The 24,969-nt window shown below is 39.3% G+C and overlaps 1 protein-coding gene across 1 annotated transcript; it reads right to left on the minus strand.

Moving 5' to 3' along the window:
• Positions 1–1,012: 1,012 nt before the first annotated feature.
• LOC140230117 (solute carrier organic anion transporter family member 5A1-like) lies at positions 1,013–23,519 on the minus strand. Its single transcript, XM_072310315.1, has 10 exons — positions 22,979–23,519; positions 22,707–22,859; positions 21,625–22,011; positions 16,749–16,913; positions 14,669–14,885; positions 14,114–14,261; positions 11,875–12,074; positions 11,369–11,433; positions 1,914–2,119; positions 1,013–1,084 (listed from the first exon to the last, which is right to left on the minus strand). Exons 1-10 carry the CDS (start codon positions 23,517–23,519, stop codon positions 1,013–1,015), a joined length of 2,154 nt encoding a protein of 717 aa, XP_072166416.1.
• Between the last annotated feature and the right edge of the window lie 1,450 nt (positions 23,520–24,969).

Consider the following 24,969-nt stretch of genomic DNA (forward strand, 5'->3'; position numbering starts at 1 on the left):
ATTTTTTTTAATCACTGCTCCCTATAGTAAACAGTGCCTTGAAGCTATTGCCGGTTCTGAGCATACATTCCAAATAATTCTGACTGTATTTTCTCATAGCTTATTCCATTTCATCCTCAAATCTGATTTAAATGCTAAATGCAGCTTTTTCAAATAGATTTGGAAAAATTTTCATGCAGTGCGTTCTGTGACATAGGGTTATTTTGAACTACATATTTACCTTTCAAATGGTCTTTTTGGTTTGTTTTTGTCCATGTGTTTAAAGGGGAAAAATATTATTGTTATTATTATTATTATTATTATTATTATTATTTACATTATTATTATTATTGTTATTTCGGAAGAAAAGTCCTGATCTCATAAAGCAGTTATTTCCTTTAAACTATATGACACTTAATTATGGTATTTCACTGTTACTTCATGTTTCACTTCATGTCGATTAGTAATTATGAAAGATTAAAGGTATTAGCCCACATTTGTAAACCTGCAGCAATTGGTCTCATAGTTAGCATGGAGTTTGGGTATGATTGCAGTAACACCTGTGCAAAATTTCGTTCCAATTAGTCCATTACTTTCATAAAAATAAATGAAAATGCACCGTAATCCGTATGCATGCGTATAACGCTCGCTAGCTCCGGTCCACATACGTGTTACATGTACAATGTACGTATCTATAGCCTGCGCTCGTAATTCGATTTTGGGTCGGGTTCACCCGGTTTGAAAATTGATTTTAAAACGATGATTTTCTCTCTTTTATCGAATGGTACAGACAAAGAGCGACAGGTGAGGTATGTTACTGTCATAACTTGTACTTGAAGTCATATTGGACCTGTTTTAGGCAGTTTTGATTTTCGTGGGTTTGCAAATGTGGGCTAGTACCTTTAAAATAAGGACGTAAATTTTAGAAAATTAAAAAAAAAACTCCAGGACACGTCCAGTGTGTCCCGTAAGACATAGGGGTAGGTAGTGTCTTTACTGATCCTTGATGCAAAGTTTAAACTTTGTCTCCTCTTTATATTTGGTTCCCATTTGGCCCAGAATTGGTAAAGTCAGTACGTCCTCTTGGCTCTTCAGCTTTCTTGTTCTAGATATGAAAAAAAGAAAAGAAAACCACGTGTTAGTAGTAAAGCTACATGAAATCACCTCCTGATACACGTCTTCTTCTTTTTTTTTCAATGCAATTATATTTCCTTTAACAGAGGAAATGCGTAATACAATGTTTGAATTTTGTGCATACGGGTATCTGATGTCGTCCAGCTTGGTTTATAGCATCTTGTGGAACAAAATTAGAAATGGAATTATTACTTTTTAAAATAAAATTGATTTGTTTTTTCACTTTTTTAAATAATGTATTTATATTCAATAAAATATTAATAACATTTAACTGTGTATGGCTACCAAAAATAAATACATTTCTGTGGAAAAAAAGTCAGATTTGATGATATACCTATATTATGTACATACATAATTATACATGTATATATATATATACATATATATATATATAATGTATTTATATATATATGAAGGGTTTGTTTGCAAAAACCGATAAGTCCATTTTTGACGATTTTGAAGTACGATCTCTGTCATAAAGTACAAAATAATACCTTTTAAATGATATATTGGTCACTACATATAAAGGTATATTTTTGAAGTTATGGTCAAAAGAAGTAAAAATTTTCTTATTATTCTCTTTATTTTTCTTGACCTTTAATCGCAAATATCTCTATTTGGCAAATATGGACTTGTCGGTTTTTGCAAACAAACTCTTCATATATTACATGCATTATATCTTAACGTAAGACATTGTTTTGGCATGTTCATACGATTCTCATTGGTGGAGGCTTATGAAGCCAAGGGCTTTGTATGGAAGGATAGCATGTAACAGATAGTGGAGTGACAACATTAAATACCTTTAAGCTCTCCCTGATAGAGAAAAATACTATCAGGAGGAAAATAAGTTCAAGGCCTTGGAGCGCCATCAACGTCAACATAAAAGCCATTCGGAATGCTTTGTTGTCGTAGATCCAGCAGGCTCCTCGTTCGCCTTCGTTCCATTGCCAGTGTAGACAAACTGAGTTGATAATGGCTCCGAAATATATCGGTGCAGGAAAGAAACCTAATAAAGAGAGAAAAAGGAAATCGTAATTCTGGTACTCCTAATCAATAACTGTGCTATTTAAAGTGTTTCTGCGTCAAAAATTGCGAGTAATCGTGTCAAGTTTCTTACTGATAATTTCCCCAGCCAAGTAACAAAGCAAACTAACGTGACGCTACTGACCCATTGAACGTAAAGAAGCGGGGTATGATTATTGTCGTGAATGAATGGACACAGTTGTTGTAGCCATTTAATTTTTAGTTGTGTCATTCGTAAGAGTTAAGAGTGCAGAGCATTTGTTTTGATAAACGTGTGAATGTGTGTGTGTCATGGGCGTAAATCCCGGGGGGGGGGGGGATGGGGGATATATCCCCCCCCCCTGAAATGGAGGAGGGGGGGAATGGCCTGTACAATCATCCCCCCCCCCCCTGAATTTTGATGGAAAAAAATGGAGGAAGCAGAAATGTGATTGTATCAATTTTGGCATATTGCATGACGTTTGTACGCCGGCCTTCAGACAGGTAACAGAGCTGAACAGTATTCTATCTTGTATAGGAAAATGTATACAATATCTCACGCGCTCGCTCGCTCGCGAAGAAAATAACATCGATATACACTGTAAGGTATGGCTCAGACGTCGACAACGTCAAATAGTATAGGCCTACATATAAGCATGCTATGACGCGAGTAACTGGGGACCATCTTCAAAATATGTACGAAAACATACACACAAACAATAGCAAAAACTATATCGCCATAATTGAACCCCCTCCATTTCCCGAATCATTCCTGAGAAACGACAGTGACTGATGACTCAATTAGGGTACATCTATGGGCATACCAAGGGAAGATCAGGGACGTCGAATCTATGGGGGGGGGAGGGGTATTCCCAACGGAAGTGTCTAGACAAATCATTTATCCCCCAAGCTATTCCCGAGATAAGGACAAATTTCGAACTTTCTTAATGGAAAATTGTCCAAATATCGCCAGAACTATGCACCAGATAGTTGTATTGCAATCATAAACATGCAAAAGGTCCGCTATACAGGATCCCTTTCGATAAACTTTTGTACACCTTTGACATAGGCGTAGTATATATATCCCTAATCAAAGAGTGTGCAGCAGATCTTTCACTTAACAAAAGCAACCTAATATGTAGAGGCGTCGATGGGGGGGGGGTGATGGTTCCCAAATAAAAGTGGGACAAACAAAAGCGAAAAATATAGCTACAAACGGCAGTTTTTGGAGAGTAAAATTCTAAAATTTTAAAGCTCGCTCGCTCCGCTCGCTCGCATTTAACCGCTATGCCATTCTCCTGATGTTGCTGCCAGTGATTGACAGCAGGTACGCCCGGTGCGCCCCCCCCCCTTTAATTTCCAAAACGAAAAATATAGCTACAAACGACAGTTTTTATGACTGAAAAATGTCAAAATTTTCAAGCTCACTCGGTAGCTGCACCCGGTGTGCCCCCTTAATTTCCAAAGCGAAAAAATACAGCCACAAACGGCAGTCTTTGGACTGTAAAATGTCAACACTTTGAAGCTCGCCCGCTTCGCTCGCTCGCATTTAACCGCTATGCCATTCTCCTGATGTTGCTGCCAGTGCTTGACAGCAGTTGCGCCTGGTGCGGCCCCCCTTAATTTCCAAGCGAAAAAGTATAGCTACAAACAGCAGTTTTTAGACTGTAAAATGTCAAAATTTTCAAGCTCGCTCGCTCCGCTCGCTCGCATGTAATCGCTATGCCATTCTCCTGATGTTGCTGCCAGTGATTGACAGCAGGTGCGCCCCCTTAATTTCCAAAGCGAAAAATATAGCTACAAACGGCAGTTTTGGGACTGTCAAAATGTCAAAATTTTCAAGCTCGCTCGCTTCGCTCGCTCGCATTTAACCATTATTCCATTCTCCTGAATGTTGCTGCCAGTAATTGCCAACAGTTTTCGCCCGGTACGCCCCCCTTAATTTCCAAAGCGAAAAAATACAGCCACAAAGAACAGTTGGGGGGACTGTAAAATATCAACATTTTCAAGTTCACTTCGCTCCGCTCGCTCGCATTTAACCGCTATGCCATTCTCCTGATGTTGCTGCCAGTGCTTGACAGCAGTTGCGCCTGGTGCGACCCCCCTTAATTTCCAAAGCGAAAAAGTATAGCTACAAACGGCAGTTTTTAGACTGTAAAATGTCAAAATTTTCAAGCTCGCTCGCTCCGCTCGCTCGCATGTAATCGCTATGCCATTCTCCTGATGTTGCTGCCAGTGATTGACAGCAGTTGCGCCCGGTGTGCCCCCCCCCCCACCTTAATTTCCAAAGCGAAGAATATAGCTACAAACGGCAGTGGACTTAAAAATGTCAAAATTTTCCATGCAAAAAGATTTCACCGTGGGCGGGGGAAACCCCCCTACCAAACCCTTGCCCCCCCCCCCCTCGCTTGATTCGTTCCCCCACATAACCGCTCCTCCTAAGATCAAATCCTCCTGTCTATAGGGCCGATGATAGGCCCCATTATTCAGTAGGCCTTCACAGTGATGTCGCACAGGCGGAGCAAGAGCCGAAATACCACGATTTTGTCATTCAATAATATATTGTGAATATTTCATTTTCTTATTTTTTTTTAAAGAAAAGAAAACAAAATTTTCACCAAAAGTCAGCACCAGATCGCTGAATTTCAGGTCTGAGAATGCAAAATCTTCCTCGTGTGGGAGAGGGATACCCCCCCCCCCCCATACACACCCTGCCCCCGTTCGGTCGTTCCGCTCCCTCTCACAGATATTTAAAAAAAAAAATGTTTTCATACTTTTAAGGTCTGATTTTCCGCCGGAAGTCGTCTGACAAGCAAAAAAAAAAAGCAACAAGAACAAAAAGTCTTCATGTTGTTGCTGCCACTTTTCTCCCACTTTATATTTCATGGAAAAGAGTGGGACATCCGATCCCTGTAAAGTGTGTGTGTGTGTGCGGGGGGGGGGGCACCAAGCTTGTCTTCCCCCCCCCCCCCCCAAAGGCTGCGCCGGTCCGGTTATGGGCTTGTAATCGTGGTGATGGTGACCATCCCCCCCCCCCCCACCACCCACTCCTCAGTACTGATTTACGCCGTTGGTGTGTGTGTGTGTAGGTTGGTGGACGAGCAAGAGGTACATTGTGGGAGTTCCATCTTATGTTTTTCTTCATGTAGTCAGACTCTATTGGGCTAACAATGACTTTATGGGAGCATAAATTATGTCTATGGGAGAAAACAACGGGGTACACACTAATACCCCTTGTTGGGACGTTTGTGTGTGCGCGCGTGCCGGTTTGTGTGTTTGATTTGGTTTATAGTGACCTCGTCTACATTCACTATGTCTATATTACAATTGGTCTACTTGCATATCGTCTATTACCGATTCGTCTAATACCCATTTGGTCTACAACTCGTTTTGTCCAGTACCCATTGTCTAATAGTCACTTTGCCCACTACCCGTACTGTCTAATACCCAACTCGTCTAAGGAGCATTTCGTCTACAGAACAATTGATCTAATAGCTAAATCGTCTACACTCACAATGTCTATTTGCCATGCCGTCTAATATCTATTTTGTTTACTACTAGTTAGTCTACTTCCACCTCGTCTACAAGTCATTTAGTCTACATTCACTTTGTCTAGTTATCATATCGTCCAACCCTTAGTTTGTCCATACCCAATATGGTCTATACCCATCTGGTCTACTCCCAACTCGTCTACTCCCAATTGGTCTACTTCTACTCCCAACTGGTCTACTCCCAACTGGTCTACTCCCAATTGGTCTACTCCCAATTGGTCTACTCCCAATTGGTCTACTCCCAATTGGTCTACTCCCAACTGGTCTACTCCCAATTGGTCTACTCCCAACTTGTCTACTCCCAATTGGTCTCGTCTATTTGGTGTACTCCCAACTGATATAGTCTTGCTCTCAACAATTTACCCAAACTGATCATTTCCATCTGGTCATGCTTATAATGAATATACCACTTTGTCTAGAGTCCAGTCCGTCTCACTGTCATGAACTATTCATATTAAACCCTGCCCTTCATTAGCACAAAAATCAATATTAGACTATTCTAGTTGTTAATTATTCCACACATGCTGAATATAAAGACATACTAATCAATGGTGAGACATGACTATCCAGTCTACATTCTGGCCGTAAAATAACTAAATAATGATAAACTAGCTCAGTTACAATCCTCCATCACAAACGAATTGTCAGTCATACGAAACAGAATTACATTTCGACCGACCACCCCAGTCCACCCGTACCTCCGTGCGCATGCATGCAGCGATCTTGGTGGGATCCCGAATGAGGAATTATCGAGTATTTTGATCTTCATTGCGTTTGGTATACACTAGTGAAGGTACTAACGATCCGCGCGATGTGGGCGTGTAGTTGGATGGATTGACACCGGATGCTCGCGTATACTAGTACTGTGTTCCGTTTGTGTGTGTGTGAGTGTGTGTGTGTGTGTGTGTGTGTTTACGTTTACATGTATGTAGTGCTGGGATGACCATTGTGGTTACAGTAACTGTGAGAGAGATGCAGTAGGTTGTTGTTCAGTGGCCGTGGTGACCTCTTTGTTTCGCATTGTACACAAAAATTGAATCCAGATTCCACATGGTATGGCGCTAGTCACATTTTACTTTTTCTTTGAATATCAAGTTTTAATGCATTTAAATCATGTGTTTACAAATGTTATTGTGAACTTGATTTTGATCAATTTTCAAAGATATGCTGAACAGATTTGAATACTGGGTGGCGGGGCACCTTTGAGCTTATTTAGGGTTCCTCGCGAAACGTGTATTGAGTACATTGCAGGCAAGTAAATTATTCATCTTAGTAGTAGCTATATATTGTACGTGAATCATATTTTTGTGTATATGTTTCAACATTTTTTAGTGCATTTAACCGTTTACATACATCAGTACGTGGCAGACAGAATATATATATATATAAAAATCACTTGAAGCGTAACATGCAACAACGTGAAGAAGTTAATCTCCAAATGGACATCTTGTGCAGGGTATAGATATGTACATGTGTGCCCCTTTGATACTGCTGCTCCTGAAAATAATTATTGCTATATATTCATATGTTTTGATGGAATTTCTCCGACCCCTATATACCCTACCTCTCTTAATCATGGGCATTGCCACCTGCAAACTGGCACCATTAGGCAAACTTCCCCATTTGCTCCAAAAAATATGTTGTCAAACATCAATGATAATGTACTTCTAAAGTGTTCCTTTTCATTTTTACCATACCTATGATTGTGTATCAAAGTTGAATGGATGGAGTGTTGAAGTTTGGACATATAAATGCTTATTTAGGGTTCCTCGCGAAACGTGTATTGAGTACATTGTAGGCAAGTAAATTATTCATCTTAGTAGTAGCTATATATTGTGCATGAGTCATATTTTTGTGTATATGTTTCAACCTTTTTTTGTGCATTTAACCGTTTACATACGTCAGTACGAGGCAGACAGAATAAAGAATACTGATAATGTACTTCTAATGTGTTCCTTTTCGTTTTTACCATACTTATGATTGTGTATCAAAGTTGAATGGATGGAGTGTTAAAGTTTGGACATGTAAATGCTGCATGATTGCTTCTGATATAAATTACACATCCACCACAAAAATAACACAGCAAGTTTTTCACACTGTGACATTATCTTTTTTCCTAAAAATTGTCATAATTAGAATATTAAAATTTAAACCAAATGGGGCAACAAGAGTGTTCAACCTATTTCACTGGGAAAAAAGAAACTGGATGAAGTAGACTTCAATAACAAAAAAAAAAATATATATAAATATATATATATATATATATAACTAGTAGTAGACCAGTTGGGAGTAGTCTAGTTGGCAGTAGACGAGTTGGCAGTAGACGAGTTGGGTGTAGACCAGTTGGGTGTAGACCACTTGGGTGTAGACGAGTTGGGAGTAGACCACTTGGGTGTAGACGAGTTGGGAGTAGACAAATTGGGAGTAGACCAATTGGGTGTAGACCAGTTGGGAGTAGACCAATTGGGAGTAGACCAGTTGGCAGTAGACCAGTTGGGAGTAGACGGACTGGTTATTAGACTAATTGACTATTAGACAAGGTGGTTGTAGACCAATTGGCTATTAGACAAAATGAGTTGTAGACTATTTTATTCATAGACCTAATGATTAATAGACGAAATGGCCAATAGACATAATGGGTGTTAGACGAAATGTGACTTAGACAAATTGGACATTAATGGCTAGTAGACGAAATGACAATATTAGACTAATTGGCATATAGACAAAATGGTTGGTAGACGAGTTGGTAGTAGACGAAGTGAGTTTAGACGAGATGGCATTAGACTAGGTGGACAGTGGACAGGGTGGTTGTAGACGAGGTGCCAGTTTACCTTTGATTTCGAATGTCACCTTGAAAACTTTGATTTTAAAGTGAAATTGCTTATTTTTCGACGAGCCGTGGATAGAAAAATGCAATGCCTCATCATTTCAAAACTGATATTCATAATACGTTTACGTTAGGAGAGTGGTGGAATGCTGATTTGAATATTTCATACCAAAATGAAACTTAAATTAGAAAAGTTATTGCATTTAAAATTCTACGGTTTCACCGATTACACGCAAATTGAAAGATAATTCAGTACCTCATAACTCTCCAACTTACTTCATTTGACCATACAATGTGATTTCAGTTTTTTTTTTTTTACCTTAATAATCTAGCAACTACAACCACTTTCCAAGTAACCGCATCGTCGCTAGGTTCTTAGAAAGCTGAAATGAATTTGTGTGAAAAATATATTTCACCAAGTTCTTATCAAGTTTAAGCTAAAAGATAGTATTTAACTATTTGTAAAAGGTTCATTAGGAGGTCTGTGAAGTAATGAAATCATCACCGTTGGAAGCGTTAGTATTAAACTACAAATTAATATTACTGCTTTGTCTTTGTGTCAGTATGGTAATTTCTGTAATTGCACTATTACAGATGGCCTTGATGAAACGTGAACCATTTTAGAGAAACCATAATGGTTGCAAATTTCGAGCTACATGGCTCCCAAAGTCCTCTATTCGGAAAGTGTAACAGTTAATACTGAATATCTTCATGAATGTTATGTTGGGCTTTTAATGTATAAATGATCAACCTTCAGTGATGGAAAGCTTATCTAAAACAAACAATCAACTGCATGCATATTCTGCTAGATAAACAAATCTGCAACAAATTCTTAAAATGATTACGAATATCGGAAAACGCTCTGAAATGGCCCAAAGCTATGAGTTTCCGAGAGTCTTAGTCTTAAACAATTATGAGCTTCTTATTCATTTCAACGTAAACTAAATTTACTTTTTTTCTCTAAAAACAACAGGGGAAGTGACAAAACTTAATTATGATGCCATTTGTGATTTTTTGTTATTTTTACCCATCTACACAAATGTAACTTCATTACCACATTTTGATGCTGGAGGACAAGACCTCGTTTCTTCAAAATGTCAAATGTTCAGAAGAGCCAAAAAACATGGCGGCCAAAGCACTACAGCGAATGCAATAGCATTTCCTTTGACATGCCATGGTGGCTTCATTTTTGGAGTAAGACAGCGTGTTTGGATTTGGCCATGCAGGACATCACTTATCTCATTATTTGACCATTAATCCAAAAAAGTCCTTTTCACCAAAAATTCAGATACAAGGTTTTGTCCCACAGCGACAATTTGCTAAAACTACCTGTGTAGGAATACTATGTATAGAAGAAGAGAGGTCTGGCTACAGAAGAGGTCAAATCTATCGGCCTGTTTGGTCCCTTTTTTTTTTTTTTTTTTTGCTCGTTTGTTTGTTTGTTTGTTTGTTTGTTTGCTTATTACAAGTTACAATATTAGATATGTTTTCCACGTTTTGATTATCAAGTAAAAAGAATGATAGATTTGTATGTTTCTCCAGATATGTATCTCCAGATTTTATGGTGACAGATCATGTATAATTTCCGCAAGATACAAATATAAAAGGTTTTGACCTATGCACAATACAGATTTTGCATTGCCTGAATGGCGTATAAACAAAAAATAATCTTATAAAATGATTCGATAACATGGTATTAAGAATGGATGCGTGCAAAATATAAGAGTACTAGTAAACGAGCATGTGATTCCAATGACACAAAATACAGATTGGATTTTTTCCCCTCTAAACTCATAGGATATATAATATTTAGGATCAAAATTTGCTATATTTGGGTTGCTTTAATAATTAAATAAAGGTTTAACAATTATAATGTACCGAGTCTACGATGTTGCATTCATGGTTAAACGTTTCTATATTTAGGGTCGACTATTATTATTTCAAATTCTAAAAGTTATCACATTTTAATGTTGTCTGCAGTGATTACATTTAGGGTTGATTTTGCGCTTAGTGTTGTTGTTACATTAAGGGCTGATACACGTTTCCTATTCTTTGCCATTCCTATCAATCCCCGAGTATGAGCACAAAATAGGTACAAATGTACCAAGTGAACCAATGAATTGGACTATGCACACATTTTGGCTTCATTTTTTTTTAACAGTTTCTTGTTTCTTGAAATCTCTTTTCAGCTGAATTTCAGCTGAATGATTTATCAAATTTTTATAGTATATATCTGCATGGCGTTCCTCTCTGTTTTTGCATGTGATATGCCCATGGATTGTTCTCCCATGAAGGTGGATTTTCGTATTTCTGTGATCAATTTCCCTAGTCCACCTATACTACTCTCCGTCTGTCTGTCCCCCTCCCTCTCTCTCTCTCTCTCTCTCTCTCTCTTTCGAGAGCCTTATCTTAATACGAACTTAAGATCAATGCATAGGCATGTAGATTCGATTTCGATCCCGAATTATGTCATATATTTTTAGTCATATAACTTAAGATCGTATCTATTGGTTTGTATAATATGTTTACTAAAAAAAAAATAGTTATATAGGTTTACGTAGTATAATGGGTAAGTCATCAATATTAATGTTCATGACTACATTTTGTGTCATAGTTACAAAACAAAAATTATTTCAATTTAACCTCCTGATTATATACCTTTTCATTGAAGTCAACTTGAGTGTAGTTTAAAATTGTTCTGTATCATTAAACGAAAACAGGCTGGCATTAATAAAGATTTGCTATTTATCAACTTTTTCCCTATCAATCTTGATGTAGCAAGAATGCAATATTAGCATAAACTCAGAGAACAGCTCCATAAACGTGGAATTCTCCATTATTGCTCTTATATCTCTGAGAGGCATGACATGTATACCTAGTATTTTTGCCATCACTGTGCGAAGGCCAAGCGCCATGGATCTGTCATCTTCCTCCACGCACCTGTAAAGTGGTAACGAATTGTATGGAAACAAACGTATACGAAATCGTGTTTTTGTTGCAATATAGAGATTAGACTTTATATCTGGGTGAAAATAACGTCAGCTTGTCGAAATATACTACACGATGGTGGATTATAATTATTAGCACAACAAAATGAAAGCGGTTACATTTCATTGAAACGGTTCTGATTACAAAAAAAAAAAATAGATTATTCGAAATGATCCAGATTTTGTCATTGTAGAAATAGACTTCATGAAAATCTCTGAATGTTGCAACTAAAGACCCAGAGAAAAATTAGTAGTAAAGTTTGTCTATCTGCATCGGTAATCATCCTTTTCACGAATCATTTTTATGTCGAGTAATGTTAAACAGTGTAAAATAAAAAAGTTCAGCATCGCCATTTGAAAAAGAATTTTCTTGATATTTTGTTATGGTATCTACCTTAGTCCCACATACATCCCCGGATTCTGCGTAGCGCACTGGAGAAAGAAGAGAGCTGTAACAAGCACACACATTGAGAGATACGCGGGACATGCCTTTGGGCATGGTCCAGAAGTAGCGTCCACCTCGGGTACAGTTCGGTTGATGATTATTCCCTGGCTCTTAACGCATTGACATTGTGTGTAGTTGTACAGTTGGAACTGAAGTTTGGAGAGATCAACAACATAACAATCAGGTTTTGACGGAGTTCTGAAGCTGGCAGTAATGAGTTCGCAACTGAAAAGGCCTGAGACATTGATTCGTTATAGCATAACTAACAAAATTCGTAATTGTATAGCAGTTGCGTTTCATTGTACAAGGATTTTCTTTTAAAGAGGCATCGTAGACGATTTTCATAATTTTACATCATGTAGTATATAAATCAACAGATCCATGTATACATTTACACCACCGGAGGAACAACAATGAAGAGATTATAAGATAAAGCTGAAATTAAACATGCTCTAGCAACACATTAGGTCCGTGATAAATGCCAACTTTCAAAGCAGTAACGTTATCCCTTAAATAATTACTAGACTTGAAAATGAAGAGTGTGCAAAGGATTATTAATAAATGAAAGGGCGCCTCTAAGACTTACCTGGTCTCACTACTCTACAAAAAAAAGGGGGGGGGATTGTAGAAAAGCTGCTGAAAATGAACTGTCCTATTCATTTTTCCCCCAAACTTAAGAATAATGTAGAAGAAGGGTTGCTCTTTCAGAAAATATGAACAACTAAATATTGACTCGGTTGACCTGTTTCACCTTTTTTGAGTCCTCACGTGAAATCAATGGTCGTGACTTTTTGTTCGTTTTGTGATGTACGGTCACAATTGCATATACAAAAAAGTAGAATGTGACTTCATATTCAAGCAAAATTAATTCAGATCATTTTTTTTTTATAATCACAAAAAACATAGTTTAAGGAAAGTCAAACTCAAAGTCAAACTCTACTACTGAATTGCATCAAAGAAAAAATATGAAAGAGCATTCAGTCCCCTCGTGAGTGTTATGAACATTGACATTCCAAAACTTTCTTCTTTATATTCAATTGTGCTGGAATCTGTTTTCTATTTCTTCGGCTGGTTTAATATTGTCGGTAAGAGCTCATTTGAATAAAGCATTTAACCGAATTTGAAACATTTCATTTTACTATTTAGCGCAAAGAGCATTTAAGTGCAGACCCGATAGTGGTTTATCGTCTGCACACAGGTTCCCTAAAAACAAGGGCATGATACCGACCCCTCGTGGTTCCTACTTGTAAAACGTGACTAAACAGGAACAGGGAACTAATGAATTATCATGTTGTATAATATAAATCAGAACCCTGTTTTCACGCGTAGGTACTACATGTACATGATTATTGTTCATTCCACGTGATGCAGTCATATCCATCACAATATTGGTTTCTTCATGGCGAAAGTTCTGTACTATAAAATCTTATCCAACATTTATGCTGATAAAAATGAAGAGTTTGTTCGCAAAGAGCGATAAGTCCATATTTGTCAAATGGAGATATTTGCGATTAAAGGTCAAGAAAAATAAAGAGAACAATATGAAATTTTTTGCTTCTTTTGAACATAACTTCAAAAATGTACCTTTATATGTATTGACCAATATATCCTTTAAAAAGTATTATTTTGTACTTTATAACAAAGACCGTACTTCCAAAATGGACTTATCGGTTTTTGCGAACAAACTCTTCAAATGTACTTCAGTGTTGTGCGTGGATTACCAAATTGATAGCTAAATTCACTGACATTCATAGTTTCAAGTAAGACACTGCTGGGGTGTCTATTTCAACAGTTCAAGAGATGCCAGAGTGTGGAGTCGTGAATCGAAGTCACAACACTTCAGGACATCGCAACGGCTACAAAGAAGTCACACTCTTTAAACCACGAAATATACATGCTTGATATCACATTCAACATTGGGGAAAAATATTCCCGAACTCTACACTAATTCCTCTTATTATTCCTTAGTGTAAAATCTCCAACACTCGTAAACAAATTATCTGAGTGAATTTCTCGCTTATCCATCATACAATATTCGAAGTTGTCGTTTTTGTTTTTGTTTTTTTTTTTTGTTTTTTTTTTTTTTTTTTGGGGGGGGGTGAGTCAATATGGTCATGGTCATAAAGAGTCCAACAATACGTGACCAATATTTGATGCTTTCAAGTTAGAAAAGAAAAAAGCCACTTACTTGATCAGATGATGTTTCATTGACCGACAAATCAACATTAAGACATCCGGCGTGGCATGGTGTGATATAGGTTACTCCGTTTGATCCACATACAGGCTGAAAGGTGGACGTATCACACGAACACTCGGCGTTGCATGCATTGCTGTAAAGTAATTAAATATGATATGTAGGCCCTACATGGTATGTATGCAAATAATCTGTACTTATCAATGAAACGTTAAGCATTAAATAGATGTAGGATATCAACGAAGGACTTTTTTTTTCTTTGTCCTGATCCCATCTCAGCATTGCTTACTAAGTAAATGCATGTAATTGAATGGTAGGTAGTGACTCATGTTTTGCCTTCCTTGATGTAAAGATCTCAGCAGGATGGACAGTTATGACTAAAACAATTTATAACATACTGCTCTTAGTCCTCAATGCTCAGTAGTTTTGTTCTAGTAAATTTCAAATTGGCGCACCTTATCACCCGGAAATAGCCGTAGACAAAAATCCAAGCACATATTTCGGGAAAGACAGACGATTGTGTCTCGCAGCGGCTGGGGCTATACTCACCTGACTGATATCTCAAAAGCTCCATCGTACGTTTCCGTCACCCCGGCAACAGAGATATTGTCACATCCGAGAAATAAACCAACCGGGTAAAGTAGCAACCCTATGGCTGTCCCAATTACAGCGAAGAGAGCGCACTGTTTGGAATTAAGTTTGTACCTCCGACACACGTAGCCTGAAAACACTTGACTGAGAATCATTGCCGGACCAACTATGATAGCTAACGCAAAAAGAATAAGCAAAGTCGAATCAAAACAAGAAAAGTTGTAAAAGACATAGGACAGGGCTCGACACTAACGGTGGCCCGGCGGCCCGGGGCCACCAAAAACGCACGTCGGGCCACGAACATTTCAGAAATGAATAATTTGGTGGCCTGATCGGGCCACTAGAAAAGATCGAATGTTTGCCTTTGGGCCACCAAAAATAAAAGTAAGAGTGGAGCCCTGCATAGGGTATAATGACTTCATGTTACCCTTTAAAAATGAATAATCATAGTGACACGTACGTTATCTTGTCACCTTATTTTACAGTTTAAAAACATAGTCATCTCTTCTTTGATATTAACATCATACCAGAACTCGACACTATAGCTTTTATCTTTGGTGGCTCAATTTAGGCCGCCTGATTATTATTTCATTGCTGGTGGCTCGAAAATGAAATTTGGTGGTCCGAAAGAAAGAAGACATAAATGATTGAAAAAAAAAAAAAAAAAACATCAAAATAATGCAATAAACCATGATAGTCATGTCAAAATTAACCGGCAGGTAAAAGAATATGCTTCATAAGCCACGTACTGATTCTTTAACAATGTTTAGAGTAAGAAAGAAAAAAGTAACAAAAATATATGATCTAACAAAGATTGAAACAACCATGAAAGGTATCATAAACCAATGAAAATGAGCAGAAATATAAAAACATGTTTCAAGTATAGCACCGACTTGGCATTAATGAATTGAGGCACAAAGCTTATTTCTCTGTGACCACGATGACCACAATGATTCACGAAATAATATCGTCGTGATTGTAGGGCCATACTAGTCACTTCTTTTTTTTCAGATGAATAAAATTTGAAACGGGTCAGCCTAATCAATCTCGAGTTTTTAATATTTTCTGACAGAACTATTCTTGTTCTACATTATTTCTAAGTTTCAGATCATAAAATGAAAGGGAAAGTGAGTTTTCAGCAGTTTTCATACATTTTGTTGTTGTTGTTGAAGAGTAGTGTGATCAGAATAAAGGTAATTTTCATTTCTTAAAATCCCTTCACATATTCTTTCTTTTCGACTCTGATAACTTTTGAAAGGATAATGCGTTACGCTGCTTTGAAAGTTGTTATTAGTTATGCAAATTGAGCATGAGGAATTTCAGCTTAATTGGACAACCCCTTCATTGTTGTTCCTGTGGAGATAATTACAGCCCTTTTTTTTTTCGTCCCATTCATTGCACAGCTGCAGCACGATTTGATAAGACTAAACGTTGGAATAGACCCTGTACTTTATTGGCTCTTTTCTCAGTAAACACTTTTACAGAGTAGAGCATTATGTGTTTTCTTTTCAATATCAAGATCGGTTAGGAGAATCCATTGAATTGAGTTATACATCATTTTAAAGAACTTTGTCTCTCAGAAACTGCCGTTAACTAAAAATCCATGTCGAGTGACTTTTTTTTGGCCGAATTTGGCCACAAAATAAACTGGTTAACTTAATATGGGTATAGTGAAGACAAGCGATGATCTGGGACCCCTTGTCGCGGCAGATAGCTGAAATGCATGCAGTTATCAAGCATTGTGCCGTGAGTAACCATCCCCCCTCATACACACACACACACACACATACATGGTATTGTTCCACCAAAACGCATATCATTTTTTTAATATGTATAATAGTAGCCAAAACTCTATTTCGGATAGACCCAGGACAACGGACCACAGGTAAAGCAAAGCCTAGCTTGTATGAAGCCATGCATTTAGTCTTATAACAGTCTGTTCTAATGACTGCTTGTGGTTTTTTATCTGCTTCTTTGTGCACTTCATTTTGCGTTTATCTTTTGTCTATATTGGTTGTGTATGGTCAAATTTTCTTACCTGTAGTTGTGGAAGCCGTAGCAGGACTCACAGCATACTGTACCTGGATAAACTTGACACTGAAGGATCCATAAATTCCAAGTATAGATGAGAAGGCGGCTCCGTAGAAAGCGATCGCCATGTTGGTAGGGTTCAGGAAGAGACGCCTGAGACATAGCAGTGGACCTACGGTTGTACAGCGAAAAAAAAGAATCGATATCAACATACCGGTGTATGGCACTACTGGTATACTATACACGAAGTTCTTATCCCACTGACCTACTGTGTATGTGACGCGAAGCAACTCTCTAAAATATACTTTACTTTACTAAAAACTCACTGCTTATATTGCTGCAACATCGTATCTGGGCAGTTACCCCCTACGACAACTACTCCTGATAACTACAATCAGGATACCTATTCCCTGGATATCTGCACCCCCTCCCCATAACTACCCCCTCCCCCCCCCCCCCCCCACACTATCCCCTGCTGTTGATACTTTAATCTTTTCCTTTTATTCGGTGAAAAACAAACAGACAATAAGAAGATAGCAAATGGAATGAGTCTTATTTTAACGAGGGGTAGAATAGTTGATTGTCAAAGCAGGTAATCCGTTGTGCTAATTATACTAGTGATTAATGCCCATTGATGCAGCAGGGTAGTTTTGAAATGAGTGTTACGGTATAAACAGTAAAACTGCATCGAAGAAACGCCTGAGCACAATCTGGTGGCAGTAATAGGCATTGTCAAAATAGATACAGTAATCATTCTATAATTTATGAAATGAATTTGAAATATATAGGCAGACATGATAATCTTTTTAGCTGCGACAACACGATTACTCCATGTCCTTTCTTTCGTAGGCAGAACTGAGCCTGAGTAGATGTGGGGGGGTGCTTTACAGGATTAATGGATTAAAAACCCGGATGTTAGTTATCCAGGGAGTAAGTGCCCTAGAGCAATTGTCCTATATGGGTGACTTTCCTCGTGGTATCTACTCGGGGGTTGATGTCGGAGGGGGGAGGGTTTAGTTGCCCTATGGGGTAAGTTACTGTGAAGTTATTTAAGCCCTAGGGCAAGTTGTCGGGGGGAATTATCATAGGGGGATTACCCTGGAGGATATTTGTCCGGATCCTTGTATGATGTAGTTATTCTAGGTAATTATCGTGGGGTAGTTATCGGAGGCAGGCTGTAGTTATCGGGGATGGGGATAGTTATTCGAGGGTAGTTATCCGGAGGAGATCTGGTCTGGAGATCTGGTTCTCCGGGGATAAGAGGAAGCATAAAGACGGCGTGGCATATTGTTAGGAAAGAAATTTCCAGCAGTGTCATCAGCTGCACCCCAATCTCCAGCAGGCTGATCTCCATTCGCATCTCAGCCAGACCACACAAACTGACTATTATCCAAGCCTATGCTCCAACTTCAGGTCATGATGATGAGGAAGTGGAGGAATTCTATGACCAGCTGGAGGCCACAATAGCAAAAGTCCTTAAAAAAATACCTTATGATAGTTCAGGGAGACTGGAATGCCAACGTAGGCCCAGATGCATACGAAAACTGGGCAGGGACAGTCGGGAGATTTGGCATGGGAGATACTAATGACAGAGGCATAAGGCTACAGGAATTTGCCAAAAGTCACTACCTTACCCTGGCCAACACTCTGCACCCCCACAAATGGTACAGAACTGTAACCTGGCACTCACCAAATGGTCAAGTGCACAACCAGATAGACTTCATTCTGGTACCACAACGCTTCAAGTCCAGTGTTAACAAAGCAAACACGAGGACCTTCCCAGGTGCTGACATTGGCAGTGACCGCGACCTTGTGCTTACAACTATAAAGCTGAAGCTGAATTCGAAGTATCAAAAGAATAGCCCTCGCATTCGCTTCGATCTTAAGAAACTTCAAGACCAAGAGGTTGTGGAAATATTCAAAGTTCAAGTTGGAGGAAAGTTTGCAGTGCTCAGTGTACTCGACAATGACATAGACACTCTTGCTGGTAATATTAAGGAAGTGTTACTGACAACGGCTGACGAAGTGCTGGGGAAGCAGCAAAAGAGATCCAAACCTTTGGTCACGACGGAAGTGCTTGACCTCTGTGACAAGAGACGAGAGCTGAGGCATGCAAAACACACCAGTGATGAGGCAAGAATACAGTACCGAGAGATGAATAGGGAGGTCAGGAAGAAAATGAAAGGTGCCAAGGAGAACTGGATTGAAGCCCAGTGCAAAGTCATAGACAAAGGACTGACTGCAGGAAACATCAAGGAGGCTTACAACACTCTTAAGACCCTGACCAAGACCAGCCAGCCAAAGTCTCCTGTCATAGATGATAAAGATGGTAACCTCCTGACAAACATCGAAGAAATCTTGAAAATATGGACTGAGTACTGAAGTGACCTCTACAACTATCAGCTTCAACTAGACAACAGTATTCAGGCAGACACACAGGTTAAAGATGATGAGGAAGATGAGCCCTCTGTGATAAAAGAAGAGGTAGAAAAGGCAATCCTCAGTTTGAAACAAAGGAAGTCACCGGGAGTGGATAACGTCCCCACTGAGCTCTTAAAGTGCGGAGGAGAAGCCACAGTTCAGGCCCTCATAGCACTTTGTCAGAAGATATGGGAGGAGAAAAGATGGCCAAGAGAATGGACCCAGTCCCTGATCATTCTACTACCAAAGAAGGGTAACCCAAGGCAGTGTTAAAATCACAGGACCATAAGCATCATTAGCCACCCCAGCAAGGTAATGCTCAGAGTATCCTCAACCGACTGACTACCAAAGCGGATGAGCTGTTGGCAGAAGAACAGGCAGGATTCACAGCTGGCGGGAGCACAGTGGAACAGATCTTTAACTGCAGAGTGCTGTTCGAAAAGCATCTACAACACCAGCGAGACCTCTTCCACAATTTCATCGATTTCAAAAAGGCTTCCGATAGAGTGTGGCACGATGGCCTATGGAAGATCATGAGAGATTGTGGCATAGACGAACAACTGGTGCAAGTTATTCCAGTTTGTATTCAGGCTCTCTATGCCAACTCTATCAGTTCAGTGCTTTTGAACGGCCAGTTGGGAGAGTTCTTCAAGGCAACAGTTGGCGTGAGGCAGGGGTGTTTACTATCTCCTGTCTTATTCAATCTGTTCCTGGAGAAGATCATGCAGGAAACTCCACAGAACCACCATACTTCAATCTCAATTGGTGGCAGACCCGTCGGTAATCTTCGATTCGCAGACGACATCGACCTCATGGGGGGGGGGGGGGGCACCAACAGAGAATTACAGGAACTCACCAACAGACTGGTGGACAGAGCAGAGGCATATGGCATGGAAGTGAGCACAGTAAAGTCCAAAGTGATGGTCAATTGCCCAAACAACATCAATGCAAACATCACTATTAATGGAGAGACCTTAGACGAGGTAACAAGTTTCAAATACCTGGGATCAACTATCTACAAGGACGGCACCTGTACGGTGGAAATTCTAACCAGGATAGCCACAGCAACAGCAGCGATGGCTAGACTCAACAGAATATGGAAGAGCAACATATGCTTCAACACAAAGTACATGCTATTCAGGTCTCTCGTCACCTCCATTCTCCTCTATGGCTGCGAGACTTGGACAATGCTGGCCGAATCAAAAAAGCAAATCCAAGCTTTTGAGAGCAAATGCCTGAGGAGACTGCTTGGCATCCACTACTGGGAACGCAAAACCAACGAGTTTGTCCGAAACAAGGTCACCAGCCTTGTGGGGCCTCAAGTGACTCTCCTACAACCGGTCAAGAGACGCAAGCTGGCCTGGTTTGGTCATGTTACTCGACATGACTGCCTCTCAAAGACTGTGATGCAGGGCACTGTAGAAGGTGGACGCTGCCGCGGCCGACAGAGAAAGAGCTGGTTGGACAATGAGAAGGAATGGACAGCTATACCCTTGGCAGACCTCCTCACAGCAGCCCAAGAGAGAACCGGATGGAAACGGTCGACCGCTTAATATTCCTCGTGCCCCCCCCCCCATGATTGCAGAGGTCGAGGGATAAGTAAGTAAGTAAGTAAGTAATCCGGAGGATATCCGGAGGGTAGTTGTCCTGGGGGAATTGCCCTGGGGGTGACTAACATTGGAGGATAGCTGTGGAGGGGGGGGGGGGGGTAATTGCCCTAGGGGTAATTGTCTGGGGGTAATCATCCGGGCAGTTATTATCCGGTGTCCAGGCCTTGTTCTAGATCCGACACATACCAAGTTAGGGGAAGGGAGCAGTCAGGTTTTGCTTACAGAGGTGTTGTGTGTTGTTAATATACCAGTGTTGACAACGAGCGACGCTGCTGGCAATATGCTAAATTATCGTTTCACGCATATTTACGTGGTCGTCGAGCAGTGGTGTTGTCACGGTGACATTAAAGGCATAGTTTATCATTTGCAGATGAAACAAAAACCCAGCATTAGTGCTTTAAACTAGTTCTAAAATGCGAATTAGGGATAGAAACAACCACTGTAAAAAACTGAATCCGTATAATCAATGTTAAGTATTGTTAAATACACAAAAAGTGAACAATAGTTATAATAAGAATACTTCCAGATTAAACCGTCTACAGTTACGGTTTATTGAGAAAAATACTGATATCTCCTTATATTTTAGGCTTTATTGCAAAAATCTTATGTGGTAGGTCGTTTTGTGATACAACAGACCTACACATATGCATCAAATGTGATATCTTGAACATTTTTAAAATCACTGCTCCCAAAGGTAAACTGGACCTTTAACATGGGAGTGACGAATTGTTGAAGCAAACCCTTGGAACGTTGATTATCAAAGTCTGTTATTTGCCTTCAAACAAAATATTATAGGAAATAAGCACATCAAATATCAAATCTTTAGAAGACCCTAGTCTGATATCAACTTGCCTTTTATAACGGTCCAAAGTCCTTTGCCGTTGTCGAGGTTGCTGTCGGGTTGCAAGGATTCTCTCAAGGGAAGTGCTTTCTCTGACTTCTTTACAAGAGTATCGTCAGATCTGTCCTCTCTTTCGACTTCTCTCTCCTGCCTCCATTTCTCCAAGGCAGATGGTAGTATTTTTGGGTAGAAGAAGATAGGGAGGGAAAGAACGGCAAGGATCACGCTACTAATGATAAAGCCAAGCCACCAGGCACCGATCCAGCGGGGATCACTCTGACTAATGTCTGGGATTTGATCGGGAGAGACGCGATCAAAATCCACGTACTTGGAAGTGGTCATGGAGCCTAATAAAAAGCCCATACTAGGTCCAAAGGTGAAAGCTGTGAAGAGTAGAGCTGAAATGGAAAAGGTAAGATAAGTCGGTATCATGCACTCTCTGCATTAGAAAGTTCAAGTTCGGTTGTCTCCGGATGGACTGTAGATTTTTTTTTTTCTTTTTGTGTGTGGACGAGTAATAGCACGGTTAGACAGAGAATATCGATTGCGTTTTGTAGATTTAGCTTTCTTGTATAAAGACAAGAAGACTTGCAGACCATCAGCAACAGAATATTGACACGTGAACAAGATGTCTTTCCAGCTAGCATACTGCGGGGGTCTAGAAAGCTCCTGTTGTGAACCGCTCTATGAGAGTTGCGTGGGAATCCCCGACTTTCAAACAGTTTTCAAACCGAGAGAATGATTTATCGTCGTACTGCCATTTGTCAAAATCGTACGATCAATTGGTTCTTGTCAAAATGAATGTTGTTAATCTCGAGATCACGTAAAAAAGAGATCAAAGATTATTAGAGCAAGATGAAATTTTTAGGACTTTCCAAACTTATCATTTATAACCACAACATAGTTTGTTCTTATCTTATCACAGTGTTTCCTCTTTGAAAATATTCAGTGTTATGGACTTCTTTTCTGGTGAAGTTGGGACTCAGACAAAAATAATGTCAAGTGGCACTTCTTTTTTACTACCTGTATAGGCCGCCAAGTGGAGTTAGATAAATGACATGAATAACTCATAAGAAATCAATGTTTTCATTACCTGTATAGGCTGTCAAGTTATGCTTCTTGACGCTGTCGTCGATGTAAGTAGAAAGTAAAGGGAAGAAAGCGGCACTTCCTATACCGACCATAACTTGGCCAACGATGATCCACCAAACCTGTCCCTGGCCATCCATTTTAACTCTTCCATGGTCTGTAGAAATCAAAACAAACAGTGTGTGTATTAGTACAATCATATACTCTGGGAGCATCATATTGTTCAACGGTGTAATTTCCAGTAATTATTGTAGTTCACTGTTGACTTACCATTACTGTGAAGCAGGTCGGAGAAATTTCCCAGAGGGTTCGTCACATTCTGTGCATACATCTCTACAGGGCGTCCACTGTCGCACAGTGCAGTGTTACCATTAGATAGACGAGGTGAACCCGTGGAAAGGGTTTCAGGATCGAGTGGACGAGATGAGAAATGAGGCATTGCACAAAGGAATGTGCCAAGTGACGTCAGCATAAGTCCTGTTGCAATCCACTTTGGTCGATGACCTCTCCGTCCGTAATAACTCAGTGGCAACACAAAGATGATACCCGCGACATCAGAATATATAGAGAGCGAGCCTGATTCCGAGCTGTCTAGTTGAAAGTTTCGCTCGATGGTTGTAAGAACAGCTCCAAGGTAGACGAAAGACATCATCTGTACGGCCGTGACAATCATCATGTGAGCCGTGAAAACCTTTGGGTTGGCAAGACGCTGTAACCAGGATGGGTAGCATACCGGTGGGCAGCCACATAGAGTGTCGCTCCTGGAATCCGAATCGGGTATTTGTTCTTTTGATGTCATCGTCGACTCTTCGTCCATTGCGTTTGACGTGTAACTGCGAGATACAAATAGGTACATTACAACACGGTTATGATTTCAATTTTTAAGTGAATTCGCATATTTTGAAAAACAAAAATACTACCAGTATACTTCAACATTATGTCATGAAATGAAATAATGTGAAGAACACGTTTCGTGGTTTTCAAAACATTGGGATGTACAGATTGATGTTGCTACAAATCATGTGACGATTAGATGATAAATCATGCACTCAAACTTAACAGATAAAGTTCGCTTGAATGTCAAGTAATTGGTCTTTTTTTTTTTGTTCAGTCACTCTATTTGAAACAGAATAATGATGGATATGATTATATGACAGATGAACCATAATGAAATAGATTTATTCCAATAAAATCATAAGATATAGACATTTCACAACATATCATTATGGAGACGGTGAGTGTTAAATGGTATCTTATATAAAGGTGAGAAAATACACTATTATATGTGTTGTTTATAACTTATATGGAAAAACTATCTCTCTCCCGTGGCATAGGTTGATTTAGAAATTCTAGGTTGTTTTTTTTTTTCGATAGATTGCCTTGAAAACCCTTTACAATAATTTTACAGCTTGATGCAGCCTTTTCGATTTCTCCACACATACACGCACACACACACACACACACACAAACACACACATTAAACAAAAGTTTAGTCCTGCATAATACCAAAACCTCTACAGAGCAGTCATTAGCATGTACATGTATTCCACACAGGTGAATAAACAAAGTATAAAAACAGCCGGGGGCCTAGGAACAGCCTGCTAATCCAAATTGGCTACACGGGTATCGTTTTCCACGGAGGTGGATTCATAGATATACCAAGAGAAGAGTATTAAATACATGTAAATCAAAAATCTTTAATAGGTTGTTACTCTTAAAAAGTGAGCCTGTTGGTGCAAAATAATTCATTGATAATCCTTATAGCTCGTTTTTGTATTCTTAAAATAAACTCTATTCGTATTTTGGAACAAGTCCCCCTGCAGTCCAGTATGCTATGGAGATACGGAAGTATAAAGTCGAATACAAAGTTTATATAAATGGCAAACATGCTTACGCAAGCGTTAAGCTTCTGTATAATACCTAATTTTTTTACAGTAATTTACATGAATGATAATTGTTTGTTCCTGCCAAGATAATTTACAATCAATTAAAAGGACAAGAAATTGAGCTGAATTTCTCTGTTTTAAGTTTACCCCTTTGATAAGATTAAACCAGGTACTGTAGATGCGAAATTGTGATACTAAACACCATGAAATTAGCTTTGTTTATCGAGATTTAAGGATAATTTGTTGGTTTGGATCCAATCATTAACAGGAATCAACTCAGAGTTAAGCATATCAAGTAACACATTAGGATTTCGGTACGTAAAAAAAAGACTTGAATCGTCCGCAAACAAAAGGAGAGAAAGGAATGTGGACGACTTGAGT

Source organism: Diadema setosum, chromosome 6 (assembly GCF_964275005.1).
Source record: "Diadema setosum chromosome 6, eeDiaSeto1, whole genome shotgun sequence".
NCBI lineage: Eukaryota > Metazoa > Echinodermata > Echinoidea > Diadematoida > Diadematidae > Diadema > Diadema setosum.

Bases quoted from the DNA above. Each gene is read 5' to 3' on its own strand.
- LOC140230117 (XM_072310315.1), bottom strand. From the start codon at position 23,519: ATGGACGAAGAGTCGACGATGACATCAAAAGAACAAATACCCGATTCG. The intron at 16,914-21,624 runs GCAAGTTGATAT...GTACAACCGTAG, and splicing joins ACTTTGGACCGTTATAAAAG to GTCCACTGCTATGTCTCAGG. The intron at 14,886-16,748 runs GTAAGAAAATTT...TTTTTGCGTTAG, and splicing joins TACGGCTTCCACAACTACAG to CTATCATAGTTGGTCCGGCA.